This window comes from Engystomops pustulosus, chromosome 1, assembly GCF_040894005.1.
Source record: "Engystomops pustulosus chromosome 1, aEngPut4.maternal, whole genome shotgun sequence".
Classification (NCBI taxonomy): Eukaryota; Metazoa; Chordata; class Amphibia; order Anura; family Leptodactylidae; genus Engystomops; species Engystomops pustulosus.
The window spans coordinates 286856654-286872849 of record NC_092411.1 but is presented as its reverse complement, the minus strand read 5'-3'; the positions used below and the strand labels follow the sequence as shown (position 1 = coordinate 286872849).

The window sequence follows — 16196 nt, the reverse complement described above, 5'->3', positions numbered from 1 at the left end:
GTACAGTAGGTAGGTATGTATGTACATACAGTAGGTAGGTATGTATGTACAGTAGGTAGGTATGTATGTACATACAGTAGGTTGGTATGTATGTACAGTAGGTAGGTATGTATGTACATACAGTAGGTATGTATGTACAGCAGGTAGGTATGTATGTACAGTAGGTAGGGATATATGTACAGTAGTTAGGTATGTATATACAGTAGGTAGGGATATATGTACAGTAGTTAGGTATGTATGTACAGTAGGTAGGTATGTATGTACAGTAGGTAGGGATATATGTACAGTAGTTAGGTATGTATGTACAGTAGGTAGGGATATATGTACTGTAGGTAGGTATGTATGTACATACAGTAGATAGGTATACATGTACAGGTATGTAGGTGTCCTGGATTGCCCCTGTATGGAGCGCAGTGATTACACTTGGGTGTTACAGGTATTTCCCACAATCCCTTGCAGTGTGTTATTATAACTACCTGTTGCCTGGTGATAGTGTTGGGCTCCGGGTGCTGCCTCCACCGTCTCCTCTGGGTGCTGAGGTTACAGCGGTATTAACCCCTAGAGGACCAGACGCTGCTGACATGTCTGCGCTGTAAGTAGTAGAGAAATGATGGGGGCGGGGGAGCGGTGTTAGTGGATTGTTATGGGACCGTGCCCTGTCCTGTACCTGGGAAGTTTTACAATAACCAGTGCTGGATTATGGGAATATTACTGTAACCAGTGCCAGATTATGGGAATATTACTGTAACCAGTAGCGGATTATAGGAATATTACTGTAACCAGTGCCGGATTATAGGAATATTACAATAACCAGTGCCATATTATAGGAATATTACTCTAACCAGTAGCGGATTATGGGAATATTACTGTAACCAGTAGCGGATTATAGGAATATTACTGTAACCAGTGCCGGATTATGGGAATATTACTGTAACCAGTAGCGGATTATAGGAATATTACTGTAACCAGTGCCGGATTATAGGAATATTACAATAACCAGTAGCGGATTATAGGAATATTACTGTAACCAGTGCCGGATTATGGGAATATTACAATAACCAGTGCCAGATTATAGGAATATTACTGTAACCAGTGCCAGATTATAGGAATATTACTGTAATCAGTGCCGGATTATAGGAATATTACTGTAACCAGTGCCAGATTATAGGAATATTACTGTAACCAGTGCCGGATTATAGGAATATTACTGTAACCAGTGCCGGATTATGGGAATATTACAATAACCAGTGCCAGATTATAGGAATATTACTGTAACCAGTGCTGTTTATAGGAATATTACAGTAACCAGTGCCAGAATATAGGAATATTACTGTAACCAGTGCCGGATTATGGGAATATTACAATAACCAGTACCAGATTATAGGAATATTACTGTAACCAGTGCCGGATTATAGGAATATTACTGTAACCAGTGCCAGATTATAGAAATATTACTGTAACCAGTGCTGGATTATAGGAATATTACTGTAGCCAGTGCCATATTATAGGAATATTACTGTAACCAGTGCCGGATTATGGGAATGTTACTGTAACCAGTGCCGGATTATAGGAATATTACAATAACCAGTGCCATATTATAGGAATATTACTGTAACCAGTGCCAGATTATAGGAATATTACTGTAACCAGTGCCGGATTATAGGAATATTACTGTAACCAGTGCTGGATTATAGGAATATTACTGTAACCAGTGCCAGATTATAGGAATATTACTGTAACCAGTGCCAGATTATAGGAATATTACTGTAGCCAGTGCTGGATAATGGGAATGTTACTGTAACCAGTGCCAGATTATAGGAATATTACTGTAACCAGTGCCAGATTATAGGAATATTACTGTAACCAGTGCCGGATTATGGGAATGTTACTGTAACCAGTGCCAGATTATGGGAATGTTACTGTAACCAGTGCCGGATTATGGGTATGTTACTGTAACCAGTGCCAGATTATAGGAATATTACTGTAACCAGTGCCAGATTATAGGAATATTACTGTAACCAGTGCCGGATTATGGGAATGTTACTGTAACCAATGCCGGATTATGGGAATGTTACTGTAACCAGTGCCAGATTATAGGAATATTACTGTAGCCAGTGCTAGATTATAGGAATATTACTGTAACCAGTGCCGGATTATGGGAATGTTACTGTAACTAGTGCCAGATTATGGGAATCTTACTGTAACCAGTGCCAGATTATGGGAATCTTACTGTAACCAGTGCCAGATTATTGGAATGTTAGTGTAACCAGTGCCAGATTATGGGAATATTACTGTAACCAGTGCTGTTTATAGGAATATTACAGTAACCAGTGCCAGAATATAGGAATATTACTGTAACCAGTGCCGGATTATGGGAATATTACAATAACCAGTACCAGATTATAGGAATATTACTGTAACCAGTGCCGGATTATAGGAATATTACTGTAACCAGTGCCAGATTATATGAATATTACTGTAACCAGTGCTGGATTATAGGAATATTACTGTAACCAGTGCCAGATTATAGGAATATTACTGTAATCAGTGCCAGATTATAGGAATATTACTGTAACCAGTGCCAGATTATAGGAATATTACTGTAGCCAGTGCTGGATAATGGGAATGTTACTGTAACCAGTGCCAGATTATAGGAATATTACTGTAACCAGTGCCAGATTATAGGAATATTACTGTAACCAGTGCCGGATTATGGGAATGTTACTGTAATCAGTGCCAGATTATGGGAATGTTACTGTAACCAGTGCCGGATTATGGGAATGTTACTGTAACCAGTGCCGGATTATGGGTATGTTACTGTAACCAGTGCCAGATTATAGGAATATTACTGTAACCAGTGCCAGATTATAGGAATATTACTGTAACCAGTGCCGGATTATGGGAATGTTACTGTAACCAATGCCGGATTATGGGAATGTTACTGTAACCAGTGCCAGATTATAGGAATATTACTGTAGCCAGTGCTGGATTATAGGAATATTACTGTAACCAGTGCCGGATTATGGGAATGTTACTGTAACCAGTGCCAGATTATGGGAATGTTACTGTAACCAGTGCCGGATTATGGGAATGTTACTGTAACCAGTGCCAGATTATGGGAATCTTACTGTAACCAGTGCCAGATTATAGGAATATTACTGTAACCAGTGCCAGATTATTGGAATGTTAGTGTAACCAGTGCCAGATTATGGGAATTTTACTGTAACCAGTGCCAGATTATAGGAATATTACTGTAACCAGTGCCAGATTATAGGAATATTACTGTAACCAGTGCCGGATTATGGGAATGTTACTATGTTCTCATGTGTGGGATCCGCCTCCCGCTGTGTATTAGTATCTGGAGGGCTGACCCCTCTGTGACCCTGATAATCTGTGGCTGCAGGAGGCTTTTGTGTAGGATTACAGGGGATTATATAATGAAACTATCTACAGGACTTCACTGGATCTCCCACGTCCTCTCCTGTCTACGTATCATCATGGCCCCTGGATAGATTGTCAGCTCCCGGGGCTGGATATACACCATGCCTGGGCCCTGTATACCCTCATAGTATATATACTGCCTGGCTGGGGGGCACATTCATTACAATCCCGTCCTCATCAGTTTTTGATCTGTCGATAGAAATCCACAATCATTCCACTGCTCAGACCCCGGTGGCTGCCGTGACCCCGGGACCGATATTTCCTAACTGGTATATGTTCTGCTAATCCCTGCAATATTTGATGGAGTCAAAATGGACCAACCCCCCCCCCCTCCCCCACCAATCATTGTTGACCACTTGGACCCCTGCCCCTCCATTCTTTGCTGGTTATAGGACCCCGTTCCAGGGATTGAGGTCCTTCGGTCTATACCGGCTGTGTCCTGTCTTGGCCGATATCATGCTGGTATTCATCTGACCTGGAATGACCTCATCATACTGAATGTCCAAAACTACTGGTTCTACTGAGACCGACCAATCACATAATACTTAGCAGGGAGTCACGACGTACCTCAAAGAAACGAAGACTTTCTTCTAAAAGAAGCTCCACCCCCCCCCCCCATGTTCCCGCTCTAGAACGTTGGAGCCAAGAATGTAAGTGTTACAGTGTTTGGAATGAAGAAGCTATCAGGCCAATCGATCTTCTTTTAGAGGTTTACTGCCCCCTGAAGAGTAGGGGGACACCCGGGGATGTTCTAGCACTTGCCAATTCCTTGCGTTCCATCCTTGGGTTTGACTCGCTGTGGTGACCGTCGATGACCAGTCTGACTCACCAGTTGATGTTCTGGACACTGGAGTGATTGATCTTTTACCCCTCTTCCAAGCGAGCCAACTATGGCAAGTATTGTGCCGAACTCTAACCATCATTCATATGCTCCGCCTGGGTCTGACCACCAGACATGGCCCACAGATGGAGACCTGGCCTTCACACGTGGCTGGACTGGCCTCCTGGTGTAAGCGCTTGACAATGGTTGTAATAGAAGGACGTTACACATACAGGGGGCAGGCTGAAGCAGGGGGTAGCCTCTTAGACCCATAGCACCACCAGAGGGCAGTAGAGAGTTGCCTATTACTTGGAGGTAATGGTTGGAGGGATCCTCATCCTTTACTGGACCACAGTGAGCGATCACACTGTTCCTTAGCAAAACCATGCCATCACAGATGGTTCCGGACCCTCAGAAGCAGACTTTGGGGGTCTTTTGTATCTAATATATCACATAACCATTCCCATATATTATAGAAACACCCAAGTGACCCCCCAAGTCCATGAACCCCAGGAGATCCCAGGAGAGGAGAAGAATGTGGTAAGAGACCAGCTAATGGCGGCCTCCATCGGCAACGTGGAGTGGCTACGGCTTGGGATGAAGGCGGCCAACTCTCAGGCCAAGGCAGACGGATACGTAAGTGTCAGCTCTTCTGCCTAAATCATCACATAAAGGGCAGGTCCGGCTCTGCTACCACCAGACAACAATGCTGGGGATTGAATATAGTAAAGCTTAGTTAATCCCCTACGGGCCGGTAATCTGTGGCCATCTGTCCCTGTTACATTATATGATTGGAGTAAATATGTCACATTTACATAGAGAAGGGGCGGTAACGAGGCGCCAGGGGCAGAATTAATGGGCTTTTGGTTAATTTCTACCATATGGAGCCCGTCACTGCACCACCTCTGACTGGGATTATACTCAGACTATGGAGAGCCTGATCATATTAGAGTGATGGGGTGGCAAAAGTGGGAGTGGCACTATCAAGGGGTGTGGTTTATATTAAAGGGTGAGACTGTTTACCCCTATAATAAAACCAGCACTGTACCCCTTAAAGATATTCAGATTCCAGACCATACCCTTATATAAACATCATACTCCTACATAGTTATTAGTGCCAAACATCAGACCCCTATATAAATAACAGACCCAAATCACACCCCTATATTAATATCACACCCCTATGACCCAAGATCAGACCCCCAAATAAATCAAGACCCTTGGCCAGACCCATATATTAATATGAACTCTGAATCAGACCGAGCTCCTAAATATATTTAGACCCAGGGCCAGAATAATTTCTTGATTCAAACCCCACACCATGCTCCTAAATATATTTAGACCTGAGACCAGACACCCTAGATATATTCACACCCCAGTCCACACCCCAAAATATAGAACTCCAGGTCCCTAGGTTAATATCATGCCCCTATGACCCATGACCAGACCCCCATAAAATAAATCCAGACCCTTGGCCAGACCCATATATTAATATGAGCTCTGAATCAGACCGAGCTCCTAAATATATTTAGACCTGAGACCAGACACTCTAGATATAGTTACACCTTAGTCCACACCCCTATGTTAATATCAGCCCCCCCCCCTGCAGGAAGCCTAACTCTCCATTCAAGTGAATACAAGGGACAAGTACTAGAGTAGCGCAGGATGGAGAAATGCAGGATCGGTGGTCCTCAGACATCTCGCCTATGACAATGAGCTTACAATCTCTCTGATGGGTGACTGTATTTTTCCGGCAGGGTTTTAGCGCGTTGCACATGGCGGCCATACACTGCCGCCTCCAGTGCCTCCGAGTGCTGCTGGAAGACTGCGGCATGGATGTGGATACGCCCAGTTCTTACGGATGGAGAGCGCTGCACCTGGTGCTGAACCAGAAGACTGGGCGCCGGACCATGCCATGTCTACGATATCTGCTGCAGAGAGGGGCAGACGTCAACGTGTGAGTCACCACATCGATTGTGATGGAGACCACCAAAATAAAGAGATGTCCCATAAAAGTGACCATTCAGGTGCTACTGTATGCAGGAAGGGTCATCAGAGATGGGTGTGTCCTGCAAGAGGTGTAACCAAGGGGTAACCAATTACCATATAAGCAATGAAGAGATTATCTTGGAGCTTAGTTATGTATTATGAGGTTCTGCAGCAGCTAAGTTGTGTATTATGTCGTTCTGTTGCAGCGGAGCTCTGTAATATGGGGTTCTGCTGCATCTAAATGGTGTATTATGGCATTTTGTAGCAGCTGAGGTGTGTATGATGAGGCTCTGCAGCAGCTGAGGTGTGTGTGATGAGGTCCTGCAGCAGCTGAGGTGTGAATGATGAAGCTCTACAGAAGCTGAGGTGTGTATTATGAGGTTCTGCAGTATATGAGGTGTGTATGATGAGGTTCTGCAGTGGCTGAGGTGTGAATTATGAAGTACTGCTGCAGCTGAGGTGTGTATTATGATGTTCTTCAGCAGCATGTGAGGTGTGTATGATGAGGCTCTGCAGCAGCTGAGGAGTGTACAATGAGGTTCTGCAGAAGCTGAGGTGTGTATGGTGAGCTTTGGCAGAAGCTGAGGTGTGTGTGTTGAGGTTCTGCAGAAGCTGAGGTGTGTGTGTTGAGGTTCTGCAGAAGCTGAGGTGTGTGTGATGAGGTTCTGCAGCAGCTGAGGAGTGTATAATGAGGTTCGGCAGAAGCTGAGGTGTGTATGATGAGGCTCTGATGCAGCTGAGGTGTGTACAATGAGGTTCTGCAGCAGCTGAGGTGTGTATAATGAGGTTCTGCAGAAGCTGAGGTGTGTATAATGAGGTTCTGCAGAAGCTGAGGTGTGTATAATTAGGTTCTGCAGAAGCTGAGGTGTGTATAATGAGGTTCTGCAGAAGCTGAGGTGTGTGTGATGAGGTCCTGCAGCAGCTGAGGAGTGTATAATGAGGTTCGGCAGAAGCTGAGGTGTGTATGATGAGGCTCTGATGCAGCTGAGGTGTGTACAATGAGGTTCTGCAGCAGCTGAGGTGTGTATAATGAGGTTCTGCAGAAGCTGAGGTGTGTATAATGAGGTTCTGCAGAAGCTGAGGTGTGTATAATTAGGTTCGGCAGAAGCTGCGATGTGTGTGATGAGGTCCTGCAGAAGCTGAGGTGTGCACAATGAGGTTCTGCAGAAGCTGAGGTGTGTATGGTGAGCTTTGGCAGAAGCTGAGGTGTGTATAATGAGGTCCTGCAGAATCTGAGGTGTGTATAATGAGGTTCTGCAGAAGCTGAGGTGTGTATAATGAGGTTCTGCAGAAGCTGAGGTGTGTATAATGAGGTCCTGCAGAATCTGAGGTGTGTATAATGAGGTTCTGCAGAAGCTGAGGTGTGTATAATGAGGTTCTGCAGAAGCTGAGGTGTGTATAATTAGGTTATAATGTGTGTGATGAGGTCCTGCAGAAGCTGAGGTGTGTGTGTTGAGGCTTTCATTCACTGATCCATTTTCCATTATAGAAGAAGTAAGAACCTCACCACCCCCCTGCACCGGGCCGCCATGGAGGGTCTGCGTGACTGTATAGCAGTGCTAGTGGAAGCTGGAGCTGATGTTTATGCCACAGACTTTGAGGGCAACAAGCCCATCGACCTGTGTCACCTCTGCTGCCACCGCTCCTCTGCCAGGTCAGTGTACGTACAGGAGAATCCACTCAACCATAGTCACATGCAGCAGCTCCAATACTCTACAAATGTGGACAGAGCTAATGGGCTTAGATACACTGGATAGTATCACACACGATAGCCACCCTTCTCTCCGCAGGCTCCTCCAGAGCGCTATGTGGAAGAAGGACAAGGAGGATGATGCTCAGAGGCTGAGGAGGATGGAGAAGATTAGACAAGACATTGAGGACACAGAGAAGGAGGCTTCACAGCTGAGGACACAGGTGAGATGCTCCTTGATACTCTTCCAGCCATGGCTATCCTCTACTGTCCATTGCAGGCACCTACCTGTGTCTCATCTAGGACCTACGACTAAAGAAGGATTGGGCATATTGAATGACTATAGGTGTAGAGGATGTCCCCTGTCTATGGTGATGGTAGAACCTCCTCTACTCTAGGTATAGAGGATGCCCCCTGTCTATGGTGATGGTAGAACCTTCTCTCCTCTAGGTGTAGAGGATGCCCCCTGTCTATGGTGATGGTAGAACCTCCTCTACTCTAGGTGTAGAGGATGCCCCCTGTCTATGGTGGTGATAGAACCTCCTCTCCTCTAGGTGTAGAGGATGCCCCTGTCTATGGTGATGGTAGAACCTCCTCTCATCTAGGTGTAGAGGATGTCCCCTGTCTATGGTGATGGTAGAACCTCCTCTCCTCTAGGTGTAGAGGATGTCCCCTGTCTATGGTGATGGTAGAACCGCCTCTCCTCTAGGTGTAGAGGATGCCCCTGTCTATTGTGATGGTAGAACCTCCTCTCCTCTAGGTGTAGAGGATGTCCCCTGTCTATGGTGATGGTAGAACCGCCTCTCCTCTAGGTGTAGAGGATGCCCCCTGTCTATGGTGATGATAAAACCTCCTCTCCTCTAGGTGTAGAGGATGCCCCCTGTCTATGGTGATGGTAGAGCCTCCTCTCCTCTAGGTGTAGATGATGCCCCCTGTCTATGGTGATGGTAGAACCTCCTCTCCTCTGGGTGTAGAGGATGCCCCCTGTCTATGGTGATGGTAGAACCGTCTCTCCTCTAGGTGTAGAGGATGCCCCCTGTCTATGGTGATGATAGAACCTCCTCTCCTCTAGGTGTAGAGGATGCCCCCTGTCTATGGTGATGGTAGAACCTCCTCTCCTCTAGGTGTAGAGGATGCCCCCTGTCTATGGTGATGGTAGAACCTCCTCTCCTCTAGGTGTAGAAGATGTCCCCTGTCTATGGTGATGGTAGAACCTCCTCTCCTCTTGGTGTAGAGGATGCCCCTGTCTATGGTGATGATAGAATCTGCTCTCCTCTAGGTGTAGAGGATGCCCCCTGTCTATGGTGATGGTAGAACCTCCTCTCCCCTAGATGTAGAGGATGCCCCCTGTCTATGGTGATGGTAGAACCGCCTCTCCTCTAGATGTAGAGGATGCCTCCTGTCTATGGTGATGATAGAATCTCCTCTCCTCTAGGTGTAGAGGATGCCCCCTGTCTATGGTGATGGTAGAACCTCCTCTACTCTAGGTATAGAGGATGTCCCCTGTCTATGGTGATGGTAAAACCTCCTCTACTCTAGGTATAGAGAATGTCCCCTGTCTATGCTGATGGTAGAACCTCCTCTACTCTAGGTGTAGAGGATGTCCCCTGTCTATGGTGATGGTAGAGTCTCCTCTCCTCTAGGTGTAGAGGGTGTCCCCTGTCTATGGTGATGGTAAAACCACCTCTGCTCTAGATGTAGAGGATGCCCCCTGTCTATGGTGATGGAAGAACCTCCTCCCCTCTAGGTGTAGAGGATGTCCCCTGTCTATGGTGATGGTAGAACCTCCTCCCCTCTAGGTGTAGAGGATGTCCCCTGTCTATGGTGATGGTAGAACCTCCTCTCCTCTAGGTGTAGAGGATGCCCCCTGTCTATGGTGATGGTAGAACCACCTCTCCTCTAGGTGTAGAGCATGCCCCCTGTCAATGATGATGGTAGAACCTCCTCCCCTCTAGGTGTAGAGGATGCCCCCTATCTATTGTAATGGTTGAACCTCCTCTCCTCTAGGTGTAGAGGATGCCCCCTGTCTATGGTGATTGTAGAATCTCCTCTCCTCTAGGTGTAGAGAATGCCTACTGTCTGTGGTGATGGTAGAACCTCCTCTCCTCTGGGTGTAGAGGACGCCCCCTGTCTATGGTGATGGTAGAACCGTCTCTCCTCTAGGTGTAGAGGATGCCCCCTGTCTATGGTGATGATAGAACCTCCTCTCCTCTAGGTGTAGAGGATGCCCCCTGTCTATGGTGATGGTAGAACCTCCTCTCCTCTAGGTGTAGAGGATGTCCCCTGTCTATGGTGATGGTAGAACCTCCTCTCCTCTTGGTGTAGAGGATGCCCCTGTCTATAGTGATGATAGAATCTCCTCTCCTCTAGGTGTAGAGGATGCCCCCTGTCTATGGTGATGGTAGAACCTCCTCTCCCCTAGATGTAGAGGATGCCCTCTGTCTATGGTGATGGTGGAACCTCCTCTCCTCTAGGACTAGAGTATGCCCCCTGTCTATGGTGATGGTAGAACCGCCTCTCCTCTAGATGTAGAGGATGCCTCCTGTCTATGGTGATGATAGAATCTCCTCTCCTCTAGGTGTAGAGGATGCCCCCTGTCTATGGTGATGGTAGAACCTCCTCTCCTCTAGGTGTAGAGAATGCCCCCTGTCTATGGTGATGGTAGAACCTCCTCTCCTCTAGGTATAGAGGATGTCCCCTGTCTATGGTGATGGTAAAACCTCCTCTACTCTAGGTATAGAGAATGTCCCCTGTCTATGCTGATGGTAGAACCTCCTCTACTCTAGGTGTAGAGGATGTCCCCTGTCTATGGTGATGGTAGAGCCTCCTCTCCTCTAGGTGTAGAGGATGTCCCCTGTCTATGGTGATGGTAAAACCACCTCTGCTCTAGATGTAGAGGATGCCCCCTGTCTATGGTGATGGAAGAACCTCCTCCCCTCTAGGTGTAGAGGATGTCCCCTGTCTATGGTGATGGTAGAACCTCCTCCCCTCTAGGTGTAGAGGATGTCCCCTGTCTATGGTGATGGTAGAACCTCCTCTCCTCTAGGTGTAGAGGATGCCCCCTGTCTATGGTGATGGTAGAACCACCTCTCCTCTAGGTGTAGAGCATGCCCCCTGTCTATGATGATGGTAGAACCTCCTCCCTTCTAGGTGTAGAGGATGCCCCCTGTCTATGGTAATGGTTGAACCTCCTCTCCTCTAGGTGTAGAGGATGCCCCCTGTCTATGATGATGGTAGAACCTCCTCTCCTCTAGGTGTAGAGGATGCCCCCTGTCTATGTTGATGCTAGAACCTCCTCTCCTCTAAGTTTAGAAGATGTCCCCTGTCTATGGTGATGGTAGAATCTCCTCTCCTCTAGGTGTAGAGGATGTCCCCTGTCTATGGTGATTGTAGAACCACCTCTCCTCTAGGTGTAGAGGATGCCCCCTGTCTATGGTGATTGTAGAACCACCTCTCCTCTAGGTGTAGAGGATGCCCCCTGTCTATGGTGATGGTAGAACCTCCTCTCCTCTAGGTGTAGAGGATGCCCCCTGTCTATGGTGATGGTAGAACCTCCTCTCCTCTAGGTGTTGAGGATGTCCCCTGTCTATGGTGATGGTTGAACTGCCCCTCCTCTAGGTGTAGAGGATGCCCCCTGTCTATGGTGATGGTAGAACCTCCTCTCCTCTAGGTGTAGAGGATGCCCCCTGTCTATGGTAATGGTAGAACCTCCTCTCCTCTAAGTTTAGAAGATGCCCCCTTTCTATGGTGATGGTAGAACCTCCTCTCCTCTAAGTTTCGAAGATGCCCCCTTTCTATGGTGATGGTAGAACCTCCTCTCATCTAGGTGTGGAGGATGTCGCCTGTCTATGGTGATGGTAGAACTGCCTCTCTTCTAGGTGTAGAGGATGCCCCCTGTCTAGGGTGATGGTAGAACCTTCTCTAGGTGTAGAGGATGCCCCCTGTCTATGGTGATGGTAGAACCTCCTCTCCTCTAGGTGTAGAGGATGCCCCCTGTCTATGGTGATGGTAGAACCTCCTCTCCTCTAGGTGTAGAGGATACCCCCTGTCTATGGTGATGGTAGAACCTCCTCTCCTGTAGGTGTAGAGGATGCGCCCTGTCTATGGTGATGGTAGAACCACCTCTTCTCTAGGTGTAGAGGATGACCCCTGTCTATGGTGATGGTAGAGCCGCCTCTCCTCTAGGTGTAGAGGATGCACCCTGTCTATGGTGATGGTAGAACCTCCTCTCCTCTAGGTGTAGAGGATACCCCCTGTCTATGGTGATGATAGAACCTCCTCTCCTCTAGGTGTAGAGGATGCCCCCTGTCTATGGTGATGGTAGAACCTCCTCTCCTCTAGGTGTAGAGGATACCCCCTGTCTATGGTGATGATAGAACCTCCTCTCCTCTAGGTGTAGAGGATGTCCCCTGTCTATGGTGATGGTAGAATCTCCTCTCCTCTAGGTGTAGAGGATGCTCCCTGTCTATGGTGATGGTAGAACCTCCTCTTCTCTAGGTGTAGAGGATGCCCCCTGTCTATGGTGATGGTAGAACCTCCTCTCCTCTTTGTGTAGAGGATGTCCCCTGTCTATGGTGATGGTAGAACCTCCTCTCCTCTAGGTGTAGAGGATGCCCCCTGTCTATGGTGATGATAGAACCTCCTCTCCTCTAGGTGTAGAGGATGCCCCCTGTCTATGGTGATGGTAGAACCTCCTCTCCTCTAGGTGTAGAGGATGCCCCCTGTCTATGGTGATGGTAGAACTGCCTCTCCTCTAGGTGTAGAGGATGTCCCCTGTCTATGGTGATGGTAGATCCTCCTCTCCTCTAGGTGTAGAGGATGCCCCATGTCTATGGTGATGGTAGAACCTCCTCTCCTCTAGGTGTAGAGGATGCCCCCTGTCTATGGTGATGGTAGAACCTCCTCTCCTCTAGGTGTAGAGGACGCCCCCTGTCTATGGTGATGGTAGAACCTCCTCTACTCTAGGTGTAGAGGATGCCCCCTGTCTATGGTGATGGTAGAACCGCCTCTCCTCTAGGTGTAGAGGATGCCCCCTGTCTATGGTGATGGTAGAACCTCCTCTCCTCTAGGTGTAGAGGATGCCCCCTGTCTATGGTGATGGTAGAACCTCCTCTCCTCTAGGTGTAGAGGATGCCCCCTGTCTATGGTGATGGTAGAACCTCCTCTCCTCTAGGTATAGAGGATGTCCCCTGTCTATGGTGATGGTAGAACCTCCTCTCCTCTAGGTGTAGAGGATGCCCCCTGTCTATGGTGATGGTAGAGCTGCCTTTCCTCTAGGTGTAGAGGATGCCCCCTGTCTATGGTGATGGTAGAGCTGCCTTTCCTCTAGGTGTAGAGGATGTCCCCTGTCTATGGTGATGGTAGAATTGCCTCTCCTCTAGTGGTAGAAGATGCCTCCTTATACTGGTCACAGCCCTAGGTTTAAAAAGATCTTTGTAGAGATCCTTGTACTGTCCGTTCAGGTATTTGTACCTTGTAATGGGGTCTCCCCTCAGTCATCTATTTTTAATGAAAACAGCTCCAAAATTTGTAATCTATCTCTAATTCTGTAATTTTGATTGCCCTCCTCTGCACCCGTTCCAGTTCTACTATGTCCTTTTTATATACTGGTGCGCAAAAGTGTCCATAATATTCCATGTGTGGTCTTACCAGGGATTAGTATAAATGCAAAACTATGTCCTTATCATGAGAATTTATTCCTCTCTTCATACATCCCATCATTTTATTTGCTTTAGCAGCAGACACCTCGCCCTTGAAGTCACGTTTTCTTTCTCATGTTTTCTTTCATCAGATTCCATCTTCCAATTCAACCAGGACTAAGGATCTGGCAGACAAGTTGAAGAAAACTATCCTTAAAATGGAAACTTTGCCAAAGTCTAAAACAGCTGAAAAGAGTTACTGTAAAGGAGCCGAGCAAAAGGTGAAAACAGGAAAAAATGGAAAGGAAAGAAGTATAGTGCAATCACCAAAAAGTTCAATACAAGAAGTACACGATGAAAGTAGGCCGGCATCTGAGAACACAATTTGGAACACAAGCACCAACCCCTATATGCCACCAGCCTTATCTATTGACCGGGTCCCTGCGCTCTGGCAGGGTAAATACTCAGATGATGTCACCAAAAAGGACATAAATTCTAAAGTTTTGCTCATTAAAGATGAACAGGGACAACTCCAAATCCAAACCGAACACGGTCAAGTCTTCTTTCTCCCCGGCCTGCCATACAGAGTCATTGAAAGGAACTTGTTCCCCAGCAGAGGTCCACAAGACCGGATCCAGAAGCCAAGAGATTTTAAGGCCACTCATGTTTTTGATGTTCCAAGAAAGCAACAGCCTATCGAGTCCCAGAAACCGGCTTCAGAAATCTCTTTTCACCTAAGACGAAACCTTGACTCGAAGTTTAAGAAGACTCATGGAGCGACGGCACACCTGACGGCTGGTCTCGTGAAATAGATTGTAACTTACCGGCCACTTGTCGTAGACATATGAGAAGTAAAGCACTTGACCAAAACGTAATATCTCCTAATATTTGTGACTTTAGCTCACAAATCTAAGTTGTTACCTTGAGTCACTCTAAAATTCCAGCTAAATATTTACAAGTATCTTCCTAGGTTGGGCATATGTTGCCGAGATTGAATATGGTGCTACCCCCAACGTCAACCAGATTCAGCTGAACATGGCTGTCCTAAGTGGTTTCTGTAATTGAAATTGATCTGAATTGGAGCTCTTCAATGCTGTTTCCGCTGCTACCGGACATACAGAAAAACTATAGCTCACTGTGATACACTTGTTTCTGTTACTCTGTCAGGATAACAGGCTTAGGTTCAGGAACGGAGCCTACTGGGTCACACGTGAACGTCCTCTAACAGCTCTCCAGACTCCAAAACCAAAGTGGCTTTAGGCTGCTGAGACTAAGCCCAAATACACCATACACATTGGGGCAGATTTATCAAGCAGTCTGAAAGTCAGAATATTTCCAGTTGCCCACGGCAACCAATCACAGCTCAGCTTTCATTTCACCAGTGCTCATGAATATTTTAAAGGGAAGCTGTGATTGGTTGCCATGGGCAATTGGAAATATTCTGACTTTCAGACTGCTTGATAAATCTCCCCCATTAGGTTAAGGAATCAATTTTTGTATCTTCTCTTCTGAGTTCAGGGAATCGTTAGAACACAAGAAGGTTCTTATTAACCCCTTAAGGACGCAGCCATTTTACAGCTTAAGGCTCAGTCCCATTTTTTGGATTCTGACATGCGTCGCTTTATATGGTTATAACTTTTGAACACTGTTACTTATCAAAACGATTCTGAGATTGTTTTTTACCCACATGTTGTACTTCATTTTAGTGGTAAATTTTGGCTGATAAGTTTTGCGTTTATTTACAAAAAAAAAAGAAAATATGATGAATTTTCTGAAAAATTTGCCATTTTGAAATTTGAAATCATCGCGTTTTCAGGCAGATAGATGTACCACCTAAATAAATTGCTGAATAACATTTCTCATATGTCTACTTTACATTTTCACCATTTTTGAAATGTCTGGATAATTTATTTTGATGTCACGCGGCTTACAAATCGAATAGCGTTTTTCCGGATTTTCAGAATTGACTATTTTGGGGATAAATACAGTTTTGAATGAAAATTTACATATTTAGCATCAAAACCCCTCATATAACCAACCCATTTTCACATCTGCACCCCTCAAGCTATCAGAAACAGATTTTACGAAGATTGTTAACCCCTTGAGATCTTCATAGTAATTACATCAAAATGGAGGCGAAATTTAGAATAGTCAAATTGTGCCGGTTATACGTTCATTTAGCCCTAAAATTTACACATTTCCAAAAGATAAAAATACAAAACCCATCATACAATTTGTTCTACAATTTCTCCCGAGTGCAGCGACCCCCCACATGTGGCCGTGACTTGTTTTATGGGGGCACAGCGAGGCGCAGAAGGGAAGGAGCGCCCTGCAGCTGCCAGGATTTTACTTTCCTCATTGGCCTCTTTTGAAGGCTATAAAATTTTCGTTTTTGCGCTATTAGGGCCATGTGATGGCATTTTTTTTGCGGGCCGAGATGCTTTTTCCAGTGTTGCCATTTTGGGGTTGGTATCACCTATTGTTGAAAATTTAGGAACTTCTTTTTGAGAGCAGGAATAGAAAAGCATCAATCCTCTACTGGTTTTTTTACTTTTTTTTTTTGTGGTGTTCACCGTATAGACTAATAATCATGTTATCTTCCTTCTATGGGTCGATA

General features: G+C 46.1%; 1 protein-coding gene across 1 annotated transcript; it reads left to right on the top strand.

Moving 5' to 3' along the window:
* Positions 1 to 465: 465 nt before the first annotated feature.
* Positions 466 to 15434, top strand: ANKRD53 (ankyrin repeat domain 53). Its single transcript, XM_072126366.1, has 6 exons — positions 466 to 592; positions 4738 to 4897; positions 6019 to 6218; positions 7740 to 7904; positions 8041 to 8164; positions 13732 to 15434. Exons 1-6 carry the CDS (start codon positions 582 to 584, stop codon positions 14389 to 14391), a joined length of 1320 nt encoding a protein of 439 aa, XP_071982467.1. The 5' UTR covers positions 466 to 581; the 3' UTR covers positions 14392 to 15434.
* The last annotated feature ends 762 nt before the right edge of the window (positions 15435 to 16196 follow it).